Below are 19,059 nucleotides of genomic sequence, written 5' to 3'. Positions count from 1 at the left end.
GGGTACCCCGAAGTGGGCAGCGTTGCCTCGGCTGCAGGAATCGGAATGAAGCTGTCATCCCTTACACAAAAACTTCACTAATACAGTCAGCAGTTTTTGTGTCAGCAATGAATTTTACTTCACACAGCTGAGATTTTTATGAACAGCAAATTCACTCAGGATTCAAGCAGCTCTGTTGTGAGTGCTTATTAAAAAGGAAGCGCTGAAGGTTGGGGAGGTGTGTGTGTGTTTGTAAATGGCTTGCAATTTGAAAAATAATGATAATAAAACCAGTAATGATAGAAAGCCTTTTTCAGTGTCAAACAGATTCCCGACAGAAATAGTTTTATTTTTCAACAACTGACATAAGGGGACTCCTGCAGGACCTAAAGCAAAGTGCCTCACCTCCTGAGGGCAAACACTGAGATTAATCTTTTCCCCATGGCTTTTGACAATAGGCAATTTTAGGGACATGGAAAATCGGGGCAGCTCAAAAGCAAAACCAGCTTCATTTTCTTCAAAACTAACAAGGGGAAACTGGTTGTCTTCATCAGTGAGTTTTCTTGGCCCGAATCTTCACCTAACATACATGTAAACCCAACAAACACTTCAGTTCCCAGCATTTGGGAGGGATATGAGGTTGACAGGAGGTGGGATTACCAGTGGTTTTCAGTGTCTCTGGCCTTGCTCTGTGCTTCCTGGGAAACCAGGGGCTGGTGCCCTCGCTCAACTGCCTGTCTCCCTCCGAGTGCTGAGCTCCCAGGCACAGGCAGGGTTCTGCTTCTGGAGCAAAGGCACATGACAGACTCTAAGGCACCACTCAAAGCGCTTTTGTCCAAAGCTTAATTTTTGTTCGGACTTGCCAGAAAGCTAAGAGTTAGAGGAGGAGATGGCTGGGTCATCAGATAGGGCTCCAAAGTACCACGATAAATAAATAGTTAATAATAAATTTAAAAATTAGGACTTTGTGGATCCTTTCGTGGACAACTGGCTGAATTGCAGAGCTATCCTTTTTGCTCAGTGACCAAACTGCATGCTACTTTCATTAGCTGTAAAATGAGCCTATTTTAGCTGAGAATGCATGGAACTTATATGGAGTTTTTATTCCAAGTGTAAATGAAATTCAGAGCAGTTTTCCAAATCTGTATGGGTTTATGGGAAGCTTAGGCCCATAGTCAGGCCCATCTTGCTGTAACAGAAACCAACGCAAAAAAGCTTTTCTCCACCCGGTGGTGCCAGTTGCACAGGGTGAACATTTTCCAGTGCTGTTCTGTGCGGCTCTAACTGTTGAGAAATTATGCTCATATGGACATAATTTCCATATGCTGTTGCAATTTGAGATAAATTAAAACCTTTAGTTTCCTGCAGTACCCCTACAAGACAATATTTTTTCAAGGTGGTTTTATGGGTACTTTGGAACTAGTACTTGACTAGGCTTATGTATGCTCAGGTTGCTCCTTTGAGCAACCCACACCACCATTTGAATGGGAACTTGGGCTTCCAAGGGAACAGGGCAGGTAGCCAGCTACCAGAGGGAGAGATTTGGTAAATTACTTCTGAAATAGCCCCAAGCCCCTCAATACTATCAGTACATATTGTCAGGGAGCTGAGTCTGCCACTTCAAGATAAGGGAGAAAACTAGTGTGTGACTGCAGGGAGTGATTTTGATTGATAACTGGTATTGCAGTCTGAACTGATATGCTTTTGAAAAGGTCTCTCTGAATGATAGGGAGTGAATAGTAAAAATAGGGTGGTTGTTAGGAAGTCCAGACAAAACAGGGAGAGCAGAAGAGCCAGGTTAAGGGCTTAGCCATCTAATGTTCTCAGAGGTCTATAAATGCCTCACCCATGACATCCTTGTCCTACATTACCTTGGCCTGGAGTAACCTCTGTGATTTCTGTTCCATCTTATTCTGACACTCCCATTCAGTTTTTTCAGATTGAGATTTATTTTCCCTTACAGTTTTGCATGAGTCAGAATCTGAACAAGGATATCAGGGGTTGGCCCTGAATTTTGCTTACATTCTCCATGCATTATAAACTCCATACATACTTTGTTTACTTTCACTTGCTTTGGCATGAATCATTAACTTGATTACTGTGAAACTGTTTGCCTCTCAAGTGGCATACACTATCAGGACTAACCACTTCTCCAGGACATCATCTTTACAAGAATGGCTAAGTGAAGACTGTCTGGAAATCTGATTAGCAGAAAAGAACCTGGGGATGTTGGCTGACAGCTGAATATGAGACACTAGTGTGCCCAGGTGGCCAAGAAGGCATCTTTTATTAGAAGCAGTGTGGCCAGCACAACTGGGGAAGTGATTGTCCCCCTGTACATCACAGAATCATAGAATGGCTTGGGTTGGAAGAAACCTTAAAGATCAGCTAGTTCCACCCCCCTGCCATGGTCAGGGACACCTCCTGCTAGACCAGATTGCTTAAAGCCCCATCCGATTTGGCCTTGAACACATCCAGGGAGGAGGCATCCACAACATCCCTGAGAAACATATTCCAGTGTCACACCACTGTCACACTGAAGATTTTCTTCCATGTCTAACCTAAATCTACTCTTTTCCAGTCTAAAGCCATTACTCCTTGTCGTCTTGCTACATGCCCTTGTAAAAAGTCCTTTCCTCTAGGCCCCTTTCAGGTACGGAAGGCTGCTATAAGGTGTCCCCGGAGCCTTCTCCCAGCTGAACAACTGTCTCATCCTGTCTTTATAGGAGATGTACTCCAGCCCTCTGATCATCTTTGGGGACCTCCTTTGGACTCCCTTCAAGAGCTCTATGTCCTTTCTGTTCTGGGGGCTTCACAACACTGGGGAGGCTGTGTTCAGTTTTGGGCCCCTCACTACAAAAAACAAATTGAGTTTTGGGAGTGCTTCCAAAGAAGGGCAACAAAATTGGTGAAGGGTCTAGAGAACAAGTCCTGTGAAGAGCAACTGAGACAACTGGGGTTGTTTAGTCTGGAGAAAAGAAGGCAGAGGGGAGACCTTATCGCCCTCTACAACTGCTGGAAAGTAGATTGTATTAAGTTGGGTGTTGGTCACTTCTCCCAAGTTACAGGTGATATGACAAGAGGAAATGGCCTCAGGTTATGCCAGCGAAGTTTAGATTGAATATGAGGAAAAAAAATGTCACTGTAAGCGTTGTGACACATTGGAACAACCTGCCCAGGGAAGTGGTCGAGTCACTGTCCCTGGAGGTCTTTAAAAGACATGTAGGTGTGGTGCTTTACAGATGTGTTTTGTTGGTGGACTTGGCAATGCTAGGTTTACAGATGGACTTGATGATCTTAAAGGTCTTTTCTAATCTATATGACTTGCTGATTCTAAGATTTTTAAGCATTGTAAAATCAGAGTGCATAACAGATAAGAAATCATCACACCTTTTTAGCTATAGCAAGTGCCAAACATAAAAACTTTTGCTTATTTTCCCTCTGGCTGCTCTCAGTGTTGTGTAAGATGCTATCAGGTAGGAGCCACATTAACTGTGAGATCCTGAGCAGTGAAAGCACAGTGATCTCCCTCACAGCCACCATGTCAGGGAGGAGTGTGCAAGTCAGAAATGGATTTGTGTCCTGTAGGATCACAAAGTCTCCTGAGAAAGGAAAAGGCTTGGTTAGGTGTTCATGTACTTAAGCTGCTGTTGCAAATTCTTACTTCTGGAGCATGAATTTATGTTCACATTTGGAGGGACTTGATGGATTGCTAGAAATTTTGCACAATATTATGTGTGGAGACTGGAAATGTTCAGGGTGCTGCTGTGTGACAGAATTTGGTTTCTTTCCACTTTGAAACAGTTTTTGAGGCAGTTGCTCTGTGTAAACTAAGGATGGACTTCTTGAGAAAAGAAACTCTACTGCCCACTGTTTGTGGCCACCCGTGGCCTATGCCTAATGTTCTACATACTGGTTACTCAATATGTACATAGCTAGCCTTTATATTGTTGCTTTGTCCGCTCTGCCCAGGGTCTTCAAGACCTCAGATGTTCATCACCAAATAAGTAATATCCTTGAAAATTAAATACTGGTATCAGAAGAAAGGATATTTTATGATCTCCATTATCAATTCACCCAAACCCCAGAAGCTTGGCTGCTGTTGTCCTGAGGAAGAGGGCCACTGACCTTCAATGAAATAGTGGTGTGATCAGATAGCAAGTTCTCCTCTGTGAGAGTTAACAGTGAAGAAACCAGCTCTGAAACTATAAAGAATAAAGCCAAATGCAAAATTTGTGTTAAAAAACAGTGCAGGTGCTCCTCAGAGAGAGTTTGCATACTTATCTCAGAACCCAAGAATCTCACACAAGAAGACCTTGTTTATATGAATTTTGTGGTTAAGCCTCATAAATTGCCAGGTGCCACCTGGATTTCAGAGTTCTGTATTGTGTTTAGTTGAAGTAACCTGTGGTTAGCACCAGAATGGTACTGGGACCTTGGAGGGACAGCGATAAGTGAGATAAACAGCACTGCAATGTCTTTAAAAAGCAGAGTACACAGAAAGAGTGAGAGCGTGCGGGAGAGAGTGCAAGCAAGCTTGACATTTGGAGCAAACTGAGCAGACAGAGCAACAGCTCTACAAACTGACAGTGAGCTAAAGGTAGGCTTACAGTATTAAAGACAGCATCACAGATGCTTATAGGACATTCAAATGTTGGTTTATTTTCCTAGTTTAATCTGCAGGTCAAATTATTTTATTTTATATGTGCTTCCTCACCTTAGAGGTTATTCTGTTAATTTTAGTGAGACAATTTATACAGCAAGCTCTTCCTTAATGTGAGCAAAATATTACAATCTTACCCATTTTCAGAAATGTGTGAGATAGTGACATGGGAAGAAAAGTGATTTATTTTCCCTTTTGAAGATAAAAAGAGATAATACTGAACACAGCTGTCAGAGCTGATTAAATTAACACAGGTGGGGCTTCATACCTGGGGTTTGCTCCGTAAGAATCTGAGTGGGGTAGGCAGCAAGAAGAAAGGTTTTCAGTGTGACTCCAACTAGAATAATGGAACACAAGCATGAGTAGAAGGAACTATTCTTAGCATTGGAAATATTTCTAACTTTCCCAAGAGAGCTGTTGAAATTTCCACTGCCTGGGAATAGCCTGTTGACAATAATTCTTGTTGCAGAATGCAGAAAGTAAATGTCAGATGACCTAAGAGGATATCTTTGACATTAATTTCTTCTAGGGCATGTTCAATAAAAACAAACAAACAAACAAACAAAAAAACCCTGAACTTTTCTTTACCAGAGGTAAACCCTGTCTGATTAATTTGGTGATTGTTAGCAAGTGTTAGGTAATTGGTTTAGAGGTGAGTATGACACTATGGTGGTACTTAGTCAAAGGGTTAGAAGAGTATGGAATGTATTAAGTATTTTGCTCAAGATGTACTCAGTATAGGCTGTTTCTTTACAATTACTTAGATGCTGCCCTGAGGACACATTGCTTGTTGTTTAAGAGATTCTGAAGTTCTGCTGGAGATGGTGAAATTAAACAAAATTGCATAGAGTGTTATGTAGAAAAAAGGATCTGTGGACAGTATGGGACAACTAGGTATTAAATTATTCTGCAGTCAATAGGGACACAAGACTATTCATGACCAAATGGATTACTGCTCATTAGCTCATTTTTTACCAAATCTGCTACAGGATGCAGCCAAGAAAGTGAGACAGTTGTAATGGTCTGAATACATCTGGGCACAGCTGCACATCACAGATTTATGAACTACAGAATACAAGCAAGCATGTTGCCAGGCTTGATTGGTGATGGACTTCAGTGAACTGCAGTGCAGGTGGAGATATTTAGTACTATAGGCAGCTGCACTGAGCAATGCAGGCAGATGGGGACAGCAGTATGGGCAGCTCGTTCTCAGTGGTACAAGATGAAAACAAGCTGGGAAGAAAACAAACCTAAATTTTAGTTGCCAAGGTCTAATGAATGATTTTGAAATGAAACACAGCTCTTAAGGAAGGAGCTAAACAGACTGATTTGTCATTATGGATCTGGAGCTTAATCAAAGCATGCAGTCCTTTCCCAACAGACTTCGAAAGGCTTTCCTGAAATGATGCTTTATTGAAAGATTATAAATAAATGGAATAATCTCAGAAAAACCCTGGGCATCATCACTTCAGACCATAACCAGGATGCATATCTTATGAAGGACATGTTCCAAACAGACACTAAACTAGCAAGTAATGTGAATTGCTAAGTGACTCACACCAATTAGATCAGTAAAAAACAAAATAAATCAGAAAAACATAACTGAATCTTCTCTATCCTGTTAGGTTTGTGCACTTCTCATAGCCATGGAATGAAAAATAGGTTAGTTGCTTTCATAGTTGTTTCTACACAACTTTGTTTTCTAAGTCTGATGCAAAAAGTGGCAGTGTTTATGATGAAAATAAATTTTTGTATTTATTGTATTTATTTGTATACAATATTTTAACAGTATACAATATTTCCATAGCAACCACATTAATATTACTTTTGGCTGTATCTCTATGAAAGCTAAAAGTGGTGTAAAATTTGAACAGGCATTTTCAGCTTTCCAGTACCAGTAATCTTTACAGTGTTCTCAGCAGGGCATTTAAACAGACAACTAAATTATAATGTATTTTCACTAGAGCAAATCTACAGCCAGTATAAATTTCCACATGTCCTTTAGAGTTCAGGGAACTATAGAGCTTCTAATCAAAAGGAGGATACACTCCTCCTGCTTAAATGGAGCTACTCACATTCATTAAGCAAAATGTTAAAGTACCTTAAAAAACACGGGTCTCAATAAAGTCTACACTGGGATTGAGCAGTATATCCTGCCCTGCCCATGCAGAATGTCACAGATTTGACATTTTTTATAAGATCAAGGACTAATAGTGGTGTTACCACCAAACAGTGGTCTTACTGATTTATATAACATAGTATGAAGCAGACACAACTCTATCTTTCAGACACAAATGAGTTCAGTTTCATATAAAAAGGTCACCAAACTTTCAGAATGTAGTTTTGTTGTGTGTAGTAGCTTGATTTATGGTAATCTCACTCAATTATTAGAAGGAAGGGTCAGATTTGGATGTTCATACTGGATAATGGCTTTATGTAAAGTGAGCTAATAGACATGTGGATTCCTCAGGATCAAAGTCAAAATACATTTGGGTTCTTACCTGAGATTCTGATTGGACAGCCATGTCTAGACCTTCCCATTCAGTAGATGTCTTGGATAAGTAGTTATCTTTCAAAGCATCTCTCAGTTAATTTTACTAAAACTGTTATATTAAAAAGACATCATTATTAATTTTGGAAGATAAGGTAACTTTCAGATTTATTCTCTATTTCAGGTGATCTGCGTTCTGACAGATTGCAGATGTCAGTAACATCACAAATGGACTTGCCTGAAGAAATTCAGCATCCGTATACAAAATTTTCTGAATGGAAATTCAAACTGTTTAAAGTGAGATCATTTGAAAAAACACCCAATGACAGCCAGCACATAAACAAAGATCAGGCAGGAGAGATTGCTTCTTCAAACAAAGACATCATACTGCATACAGATAAAGCAGTGCAAAGAGGAGAAAAGACAGACTTAGTGGGCAATAGACAGGCACTTGAGAAAGATGCCAGTGACATGAAAACACAAGACAATAAAGCTCATCAGAACAATCTGAAGGAACTTTGCCGCATCTGTGGAGTTTCATTTAAAACTGATTATTATAAGAGAACTTATCCAGTGCATGGACCAGTGGATGATGAAACGCTGTGGCTTCTGAGAAAGAAAGAAAAAAAAGCAACCTCTTGGCCAGATCTTATAGCAAAGGTTTTTAAGACTGATGTGCGAGGAGACGTTGATTCTATCCATCCCACTCAATTTTGTCACAACTGCTGGAGTATTATTCATAGAAAATTCAGTAATACTCCATGTGAAGTATATTTTCCTAGAAACAACACAATGGAGTGGCAACCTCACTCCCCAAACTGTGATGTGTGCCACACTACCAGGCGGGGAGTCAAGAGAAAAAGCCAACCACCCAGTGTGCAACATGGCAAACGTGTGGATACCATTGCAGAGCGTGGTCAAATAAAGCAAGCACAGCTAAACAACAAAAAATTAGTCAAAGATATTGTCAATTGCAAGAATATACATCTCAGCACCAACCTGCTTGCAGTTGATTACCCAGTAGATTTAATTAAATCCATCTCTTGCCAGATCTGTGAGCATATTTTGGCAGATCCAGTGGAAACAACATGTCGACATTTGTTTTGCAGAACTTGCATCCTTAAATGTATCAAGGTTATGGGCAGCTATTGCCCTTCCTGCTGGTATCCTTGCTTCCCTACTGACCTGGTAACTCCAGTGAAATCCTTCCTGAAAATTCTTGATAGCTTGGGTATAAGATGCCCCATAAAGAAATGTGATGAAGAGATCTTGCATGGAAAATATGGCCAACACCTCTCCAGCCACAAGGAAATGAAAGATAGAGAGCACTATGGCCACAAAAACAAAGGGGGTAGACCAAGGCAACATCTCCTGTCTTTGACGAGGAGAGCTCAGAAACATCGTCTGAGAGAACTGAAACATCAAGTCAAGGCTTTTGCTGAGAAAGAAGAGGGTGGTGATATAAAGGCTGTATGTATGACTTTGTTCCTGCTAGCTTTAAGAGCAAAAAATGAACACAAACAAGCTGATGAATTGGAGGCTATAATGCAAGGGAGAGGATCTGGACTTCACCCTGCTGTCTGCCTGGCAATCCGAGTTAACACTTTTCTCAGCTGCAGCCAATATCATAAAATGTATAGAACGGTAAAAGCTGTCACTGGGAGGCAGATATTCCAACCTTTGCATGCTCTTCGCACTGCTGAGAAAGCCCTCCTACCAGGTTATCATTCATTTCAGTGGAAACCTCCCTTGAAAAATGTATCCACTAACACGGAAGTGGGAATTATAGATGGACTATCAGGATTGACACTTTCAGTTGATGACTACCCAGTAGACACAATTGCCAAGAGATTTCGATATGATGCAGCCTTGGTTTGTGCCTTAAAGGACATGGAGGAGGAAATCTTGGAAGGCATGAAAGCAAAGCAAGTGGATGACTATTTTAATGGTCCCTTCACTGTGGTAGTAAAAGAGTCTTGTGATGGAATGGGAGATGTCAGTGAGAAGCATGGAAGTGGGCCTGCTGTCCCAGAGAAGGCTGTTCGATTTTCTTTCACAGTCATGAACATTGCTATGGCCCATGGGAATGAAAGCAAGAGGATTTTTGAAGAAGTAAAGCCCAATTCAGAGTTGTGTTGCAAACCCTTGTGCCTTATGCTGGCTGATGAATCAGATCATGAAACTCTGACAGCAGTCCTAAGCCCCCTCATAGCAGAAAGAGAGGCTATGAAAAACAGTGAACTGCTACTTGAAATGGGAGGCATCCTGAGAACATTCAAATTCATCTTTAGGGGCACAGGATATGATGAGAAACTTGTGCGGGAAGTGGAAGGTCTGGAAGCCTCAGGTTCCACTTACATTTGTACTCTGTGTGATGCAACCCGCCTGGAGGCATCCCAGAATTTGGTCTTCCACTCCATAACCAGGAGCCATGCTGAAAATCTGAAGCGATATGAAATATGGAGGTCCAACCCGTATCATGAGTCTGTTGATGAGCTTCGTGACAGAGTGAAGGGTGTTTCAGCCAAACCTTTTATTGAGACTGTTCCCTCCATAGATGCACTGCACTGTGACATTGGCAATGCAACAGAATTTTACAGGATTTTCCAGATGGAAATAGGTGAAGTTTACAAGAATCCTGATGTGTCTAAAGAGGAGAGGAAGAGGTGGCAGTTGACTCTTGACAAACACCTCAGGAAGAAGATGAACTTGAAGCCTATGATGAGGATGAGTGGCAATTTTGCTAGAAAGCTCATGTCCAAAGAGACAGTAGAGGCAGTATGTGAATTAATAAAGTGTGAGGAAAGGCATGAAGCCCTAAGAGAACTAATGGACCTTTATCTGAAGATGAAGCCAGTGTGGCGATCATCGTGCCCTGCCAAAGAATGTCCAGAATTGCTGTGCCAGTATAGCTATAATTCACAGCGTTTTGCTGAGCTCCTATCTACAAAGTTCAAGTACAGATATGAAGGCAAGATTACAAATTATTTCCACAAAACCCTTGCTCATGTTCCTGAAATAATTGAAAGAGATGGATCCATTGGGGCCTGGGCAAGTGAAGGAAATGAGTCAGGAAACAAACTGTTTAGGAGGTTCCGAAAAATGAATGCCAGGCAGTCCAAATGCTTTGAGATGGAGGATGTTTTGAAGCATCACTGGTTATATACCTCTAAGTACCTCCAGAAATTCATGAATGCTCATAAAACATTAAAAAGCTCGGGTTTCACCATGGTTACAGAGGATAGTTTAGGTGACTCCTTGCCATTGGAAGAGGTCTTGGAAAGCAATGGTTCAGTGAAACTCTAAATGTAGAGTGCATTTGGTGTTGAGTTTGTGATGGTGTCTTCCTGCAAGGAGGCAGCTTCTTTTTTAGGCCTCTAGAGGTACAGGAAAGTGTGAAATGATACATCTTACACTGCTAGTGGGGTTGAGTGGAGTTTAATAAACACCATGTCTGTTAGGAGTTTTCAAAAGAGGCAATGCAGTGGTGCATTTACCAATTGTTATGTGAGATGAAAACAGAAACAAATTGCAAAGGGAGGTCTTAGGTTTATTTTGGTCTTAGAGTGTTGTTTAAAAGTGAGAAAGCCAAAGTAAACAAAGCTTTATGTAAAGTAACATTTTGGAATTATTATGATTCTGTAGAATTATGGAAGTTTCTGAAAATATATGTTTCTTAAAAATATGTTGTTATTTGCTGTTTAAGAGAGTTTAATTATTTTATCGATGGTCCTTTGATTTTTATAAGTAAAGATATGTCAGTGAGACAGCTGGTTTTTTTGGGTGAAGTTCAGTTATTTTTCTGTAAAATACTGACTAAAGATGCAAACTTTGATCTCACAAACTTTGAAAAATATTATTATTTAACATTTATATTGTAGCACTGCTTAGGACTAGATGGTGGTATCCACATACTATTTTACTATATGAAGACACAGAAAAGGTAGCTGGAATTTTTTACAGATAAAAAGTAGCTGGAATTTTTTACAGATATTCTTATCATAGTTTGCTCTAAAATACATACTTGTGCTCCTAGATCAGGATTTACAGTGCCTTGTGGATATGTTGCTATACAAATTACATTTATGCTCTGCTGTGTAGCTTGTTGCTTCATGAGCATATTTTATTTCTATGGTAACTTAGTATAATATATAATATAATACAATACGATATGGTATAATATATAGTATAATTTGTATTAGTAGAATTTTGTTAGGTGAATTCCTGACCTTGAAGTCATCACTAAATCATAATACCAGCAGGCCCATAGTCATTGCCAAATGACTTTAGTCGCATCAATTACCTTGAACAGATACATGTCAGTGTTCTTATCTACAGTATTAGGATATTTCATTAATTGCTGCTGATTTGTTCTGACTGTATCTGATACTGAGCGTTTTCACACCTGAAATAAAACACACTTTCAATCTCGTTCTCCAAATCTGTAAAAGAAAAATGATATTTATTAACCTCAAAGATAGTTGGCATACAAAATTAGTGAGAAAGCAATGAATTGTCTTTGAATGATTGTGTACTGTGTTTTACATTGTTACTGCAATGTTTAGTTGGCATTCCTCTGTACTATATTAGAAGACACATTTTGTTGGTGGTATTTGCCTTTCATATACTAAAATGACATTAATTTCACTCAATGACTTACTGATGAAATATACTCAAACATACCTGGGATGCTCTGAAATCATCTAGCCTTTAGGCCACTACTGTGTTTGGAGAAATATTTCTGAAACTACATAAATGAAGAAACAATCAAAGTGTGGCTCTAAAAGAATCAGCTTTTCTTTATATTTATTTTAATGTGGCAGAAGTTGGCTTGTGAGTGTAAGTGGAAAACAAACAAAGAATTAACAGTCTGAGGTTTGTTTAGTAGTATCTTGTTCACATTATTTACTATATCTTAGAGGAGTCTTTTGGATTATGAAAATAATAGAGTTAAGTGTTAATAATTAGTAAAAACCTTAATATTATTCTGATTATTTCTTTCCGTGTATTAACTAAAATACTATTTTAAAGTATTCTGTAATCTAGGCCTTTTTTTAAAATATGGTTTCTTTAAAGATTATTTAACATTATGTAAAAATTTGCAGTTGGAAATAATACCTTTTACTTGCAACATTTACTTTTCTAAGCAGCCATAAGGACTACAGTGTCTTTTGTATGGTGTGCCATGTATATCCACAGTTACTCAGCATTCATTTCTAGATTATTTTTTTTTCAGTTCTTTGTATAAAATAGATATTTCCCATATAGCATCAGGTTTACGTAAGTATCATTCTTTACCAATAGATGTAGACAACAAGTACAGCTGTTTCCCAGGACGTATAAATACCAGGTATAAAGAGCATCCTTTAGTATTAAATGCAGTTATGGTTGAATTTTTGGTCAGCATATATTTAATTATGCAAATAGTCACATACTTTTCTTTTTTCTTTGCAACTTTATTTATAAGTAAGTATATATTATACTTGCTTTTCTTTATGTGTTATGAAGTGGAGTGTTGTTTATCCATCAGCATATATTTAATTATGCAAATAGTCACATACTTTTCTTTTTTTCTTTATATGTATATTTGAAACAAATATATTACGTTATGTCTTATCCTTGACTCTGCTTGAATAACCTGCCGCCCTATAACCTATAACCTTGAGTCACTTGATGGTGATTTTCACTCCATTTAAGTGGTATATACAGTTTTTTGTTGTCTTTTGCACGGAAGTGAATTTCAGCCCCAAGTAATCCAGATCCATTCATTGCAGTGCATATGTGCCACTGGAGTGACAGACCAGACTCAGTTAATTTTGCAAATGTAATTTCAGTGACTTTGCTAACATTTTCAAATTTCAAATTCACTGTAACAAGCTGCTGTTATATCAGCAAATGATTAATTTCACTGCCTGCAAAGAGGTTGAGTAAATTTTTTCATGTATTTATGACTCCTCCAGATGTGGCTTATACCCTGCTGTAACTCAACAGACTGAGCCAAACCTGGACGGAGACAGAGAAATGCAGTGGAATGTGAAAGTATTTTTTTGTGAAATATTGTTAAGCCATCAAGGCACATTTCATAATCTGCCACCTCTGGACAGGAGAGCTGACAGAGAGGATTACTACTCTATCTTTTTTCTCCTATTTCTCCTTCTCTCATTTTTCTCCTTTTCCCCCTTCCTTCCTCCTTCTTCCCCCATCTTCCCCTTCCTTCTCCCTTCTTTCCCCTTCCCTTCTCTTCCCTTTCCTTCCCTTCTTTTTCCTTTTTTTCCCCCTTCTGTAAATCAAGACACTCTCTCTGACAGTTTTGAACTCATTAGAACAGCACTGAAAGTAGTTGCAAGTGAAGCTTCATTTGCAGTACCTGCAAGTGAAGCTTTGACTTTTAGTTGGGTAGTTCAGAAAAAAAATCTGGATATTCACAGTATCCTAATTTCTAACTATGCTGAATTCTGTGCTTTGTCTTACTCTGTGACTTCATAATTTTACTTTTTCTCACTGTCTTATAGTTTAATTTACAGAATCACAGAATGTTAGGGGTTGGAAGGGACCTCGAAAGATCATCTAGTCCAACCACCCTGCCAGAGCAGGATCACCTGGAGTAGGTCACACAGCAATGTGTCCAGCTGGGTTTTGAATGTCTCCAGAGGAGACTCCACAACCTCTCTGGGCAGCCTGTTCCAGTGTTCTGCCAACCTCACAGTGGAAATTTTTTTCCTTATACTTAAATGGAACCTCCTATGCTCCAGCTTGCACCCATTGCCCCTTGTCCTATTATTAGACATCACTGAGAAAAGATCCTCCTGACGCTCAGCCTTTACATATTTTTTAACATAAATGAGGTTGCCCCTCAGTCTCCTCTTCTCCAAGCTAAAGAGACCCAGCTCCCTCAGCCTTTCCTCAAAGGGAGATGTTCTACTCCCTTAATCATCTTTGTGGCTCTGCACTGGACTCTTTCAAGCAGTTCCCTGTCCTTCTTGAACTGAGGGGCCCAGAACTGGACACAATATTCCTTGCCAGGGCAGAGTAGAGTGGGAGGAAAACCTCACTAGACCTACTAACCACACCCCTTCTAGTACACCCCAGGATGCCTTTGGCCTTCTTGGCCACAAGGGCACAGTGCTGGCTCATGGTCATCCTTCTGTCTACCAGGACCCCCAGGTCCCTTTGACCTAGGCTGCTCTCCAACAGCTCAGGCCTCAACCTGTACTGGTACATGGGGTTGGTCTTTCCCAGATGCAAGATTTGCCCTTGTTGTATTTCATTAAATTTCTCCCCGGGCAACTCTCCAGCCTGTGTAGGTCTTGCTGAATGGCAGCACAGCCTTCTGGTGTGTCAGCCACTCCTCCCACTTTTGTGTCATCAGCAAACTTGCTGGGGGTACATTTTGTTCCCTCATCCAGGTCACTGATAACTAATATTGAGTAGTGCTGGTCCCAGTACTGACCCCTCAGGGACTCCACTAGGTACAGGCCTCCAACTAGACTCTGTCCCATTGACCACAAGTCTCTGACTTCCTTCCTTCAACCAGTTCACAATCCATCTCCTTACCTGATCATCCAGACCACACTTCCTCAGTTTAGCTTGCAAGGATGCTGTGGGAGGCAGTGTCAAATATTTACTGAAATCAAGGTAAACTGCATCCATGGCACTACCATCATCTATCCATCTGTTTATGTCCTTGCAGAAGGCTATCAGGTTGGTTAAACATGACTTCCCCTTGGTACAACCACATTGACAGCTTCTAATGATCCTGTTATCCTTGATATGCCTAGAGACACTGACAAGGATAAGTTGTTCCATCACCTTTCCAGGGATGGAGGTGAGGCTGACCAGTCTATAGTTACCTGGGTCCTCCTTATCCTTTTTGAAGGCTGGAGTGACATTTACTTTCCTTCAGTCCTCAGGCACCTCTCCTGTTCTCCATGAAAAGGTGATGGAGAGAGGCCTAGCAATGACTTCTGCCAGCTTCCTCAGCACCTGTGGGTGCATCCCATCAAGACCCATGGATTTATGGACGTCCAGATTGCTTAACTGATTCCTAACCCAGTCCTCATCAACCAAGAAAAAGTCCTCCTTTAACCTGACTTCCTCTGGGGCCTCAGGGTAACCTGTTTAAAATAAAGCTCTGATAAATATTTAAGTTCCTGGCTTTGTATTTCTTGCCAGTTATTCAACTATGCACATAATTTAATGGTGTCAGTCTTACTTTTCATTCAAATTGTGGATGCTTTTCATGTTTAGGCTGTTCTAATACCCAGAAACAGCTGTGATTCCAACTCTGTTCTGAAAGCTGCTAAATTAACAGAAATTAAGATTATTCTGTGAGTCTCAGTAAACCTTTCAGCACCTTTCCTCAAAGGCAACTGTTTGACAGAAAAATACACAAATTGAAAACCAGCTTTATCTAGTCTCTAAATGAATTTGCTTCGTTACAAATACCATCCCAGTGTTTGTTAAAAATCAGCCTTGCACTATTACATACATGCTAGTATGTTAAGCCTCTTTACTGGCTTCTGTGCATCCTTTGCATCAAATTTTGGCTCCTAGTCATAGACTGAGCTGCAAAGATTAGTTCCGATCTGCCTTTCAGTTCATAATTTGTAGCTTCCCTTTATTCCACTTCAGAAAACCTTTTTTTTCCTCTGCAATGATATCTCAGGGTCAAAAGATGCATGTAAACAAACTGGTTTGGATGTAATGATGTAATTAAGCTACCTGATTTCCTTGTACAATAAGGTAATTGGACATCTAATTTCTGGACTTTATATCACCAAGTTTATTCTTTCATCTGGCCTTGAATTAAAAATGTTGCATGGAAAAAACAGAGTCCATATAAAACAAAATATATTTTTAAGTATTTATGAGATCCCCCCTCACTCTCCTCTCCAGGCTGAACAGATCCAGCTTTCTCAGCCTTTCCTCACATGGTAGATGCTCCAGTCCCCCAATCATCTTACTGACTCTGTTCTGGACTCTCTCCTGTAGTTCCTTGTGCTTCATGAACTAGGGAGCTCAGAGCTGGATGAAGCCTCACCAGGGCAGAAGAGAGGGGAAGGATAACTTTTCTCTATCTACTTGTTATATTTTTCTTGATGCACCTCAGGATGCCATACGTCTTCTTGGCCACAAGGGCACATTTCTGGCTCATGGTCATCCTGTTGTCTACCAGGATTCCCAGGTCTTTTGCCACAGAGCTGCTTTCCAGCAGGTCAGCCCCTAACCTGTACTGATGCATGGGGTTATTCCTCCCTAGGTGCAGGACCTTACATTTGACCTTGTTGAATATCATTAGGTTACTCTCTGCCCAACTTTCCAGCATGTCCACATCACACAGGATGTGAGCACAGCCTTTTGGTGTGTCAGCAACTCCTTACAGTTTTGCATAATCAGTGAACTTGCTGAGGATATACTCTATCCCCTCATCTAGATCATGGATTAATATATTGAATAAGACTGAACCCAGCGCTGACCCCTGGGGAACACCACTGGCTACAGGTCTCCAACTCAGCGCTGCACCATTGATCATGACCCTCTGAGCTCTGTCACTCAACCAGCTCTCAATCCTCCTCACTGTCCACTCATCTAGCCCACACTTCCTGACTTTCCTAATGAGGATGTTGTGGGAGACAGTGTCAAAAGCCTTGGTGAAATCAAGGTAGACATCCACTGTTCTCCCCTCATCTAACCAGCCAGTTACAGCATCATAGAAGGCTATCAGGTTGGTCAACCTTCATTTACCCTTGGTGAATCCATGTTGACCACTCCATTCTTCCAGATGTTTAGAGATAACATCCAGAACGATTTGTTCCATGACCTTTCCAGGGACACAGGTGAGACTAATCAGACTAGTTTCCTGGGTCATTTTTCTTCCCCTTTTAGAAGAGTGGAGTGACACTGGCCTTCCTCCAGTCCTCAGGCACCTCCCCTGTTCTCTATGACCTTTCAAAGATGATGGAGGGTGGCCTAGGAATAACATCTGCCAGTTCTCTCAGCACTTGTGGGTGCTTCCTATTGGGGTCCATGGATTTATGAATGTCCTGTTTGGCTAAGTGTTATCTCTAAGTGTTGTCTCTTTCCTGTAGATTAATCAGGTGCTTCAGGGTCTAAGCACCTTTTAATAGCAGTAGAATCCATATATTACTCTTTTAAAAGTGGATAATAATGACATAGTGTTACTAATATGAGGCTGGGAACTGTGATGCTGCTTGTGGTTACAAAGCACATAAGTCAGTTGGATGCAGATACAACAGATTTACTTCTGCACTCAAAACTGCTTAATTTTATCTTCTAGTTCTAACCCACCTGAGAAAGAAACACTTTGTATTGATTAGTGAGTTCTGAAGACAATCAATGCACTAAAAACTACATGACTCAAGAGTGTAATTAGAATTATCAAGGAATTAAGTACTTTCTGCAGTCTTGAATGTTATGTCAAGTGTCTTTACAGGCTGATGTTCATGTATCTCTTCATATCTAAGTTCTTTTACTTATGACTTTCTCTTCCTGTAGTGACTAGAGTCTCTGAGCTGTGATTTAAAGCTGCTTGTACTGCCCTTCACTATGAAACTAGGACATGATTCGACCAAGCAATTTCTCCCTCATGCTCAAATAAATTATGCAAGTTAAAAAAGCGCAGCTCAATCATACAATACACTAATGTTATCAGCCTGATGAGAAATATCATAAAGTCTGACTGTGGCTTTTTTCATAGCCACAGCCTTAAAGGAAAGAACAACTCAGGTAAGAAGTGGAAAGGACCACAATGTATGGACTAGATGGTCCCCAGAGATCCCTTCCAACCCCTAACATTCTGTGATTCTATGATTCTTTGATTCTGTGTGGTTGTGCTTGCCACATGCTGAGCGTTCCTATTCTCTGCTCCTAGGGACTCAGGGAATCACTGCAGCTGCAGGAGTCAGTTCTAGAAATTCAGAGATGCTTCCAAGATGCTACAATCAAACTGTCAGTGCTGAGCCATCAGGCTTTATCTCAGGCTGATTGTCACTTCTGCTGGGCCAGCATCGAGCTTTCCCTTTGGAAAATGTTTCCATCCTTTTAGTTGTTTGCACTAGCAGACAAATTTGTCACACAATGTCGGGTCTGAAGAATTTGAGATAATGACAGGAACTGAGAGAGGTAGAAGGCAAAAACTCAGACTGGACATGTGGGGTTATGTGGTTTTAATGTTGGTGTGGATTTAATTTTTTTCTTGCTGATATAAATGAAGTCTGTGAAGAGTGCATGATGAATATATATTTTAATGACAATTCAGCTGAGTAAAACCAACATAAAAAATGAGGTGTTGACTATTGAATTTCACCAACTGACAGGACTTTACATGTGCATAAATGTGCATTAATTTATTCACTGGAAATTCATATAGCACTGTATAATCTGAGTTTACATAAAATAGCATGTGTCGCGAGCCGGTACCGGGGGGCTACCGGCTGTCAGGATGTTTCCGCGACTTCCCCCTCAATGAGGAGAGGTTTGTTAAAAAAGAAGCCCGAGCGTCCACCTCTCCCAGAGGAACGGCCGCTGTGGGTCCGTTTCTTAGAGGGTAGACTAAAGTACCCTCCCACCACGCTCACAAATTGTTACTGAGACCCATGTTTCGTTTGCAAATTAATCAGTTTATTAAGGGACAACACAAACACAACTAAGGGGTCAAGGTTCAGGAGAGGTTGGCTGGGTGTATATTGGAAAAGGGATTCAAAGGCACTGTGGTTTATAAAAGGCACACTCCGAAGGAGAGGTGTAAATCAATGGAGTGAAAGGGTAGGAGTTGAGCCCAGTAAGAAAGTTAAAGTGTGTGTGTGTCTGTGTGTGTGTATATTTACCCTCCTTCCTTGCGTAGCACAGTTCTCGAAATATGCTGGCAGGCTCGGCTGGAGATCTGCAGGGGGGCCTGCGTCCCAGT

The 19,059-nt window shown here is 40.5% G+C and overlaps 1 protein-coding gene across 1 annotated transcript; it reads left to right on the top strand.

Annotated features, from left to right (window-relative positions):
- Window positions 1–7,343: 7,343 nt before the first annotated feature.
- RAG1 (recombination activating gene 1) lies at window positions 7,344–10,439 on the top strand. The gene has a single exon (XM_009997267.1). It carries the CDS (start codon window positions 7,344–7,346, stop codon window positions 10,437–10,439), a length of 3,096 nt encoding a protein of 1,031 aa, XP_009995569.1.
- Window positions 10,440–19,059: the final 8,620 nt, after the last annotated feature.

This window comes from Chaetura pelagica, unplaced genomic scaffold (genome assembly GCF_000747805.2).
Source record: "Chaetura pelagica isolate M959 unplaced genomic scaffold, ChaPel_1.0 scaffold134, whole genome shotgun sequence".
NCBI lineage: Eukaryota > Metazoa > Chordata > Aves > Apodiformes > Apodidae > Chaetura > Chaetura pelagica.
This window is presented reverse-complemented; position numbering and strand designations above follow the sequence as displayed.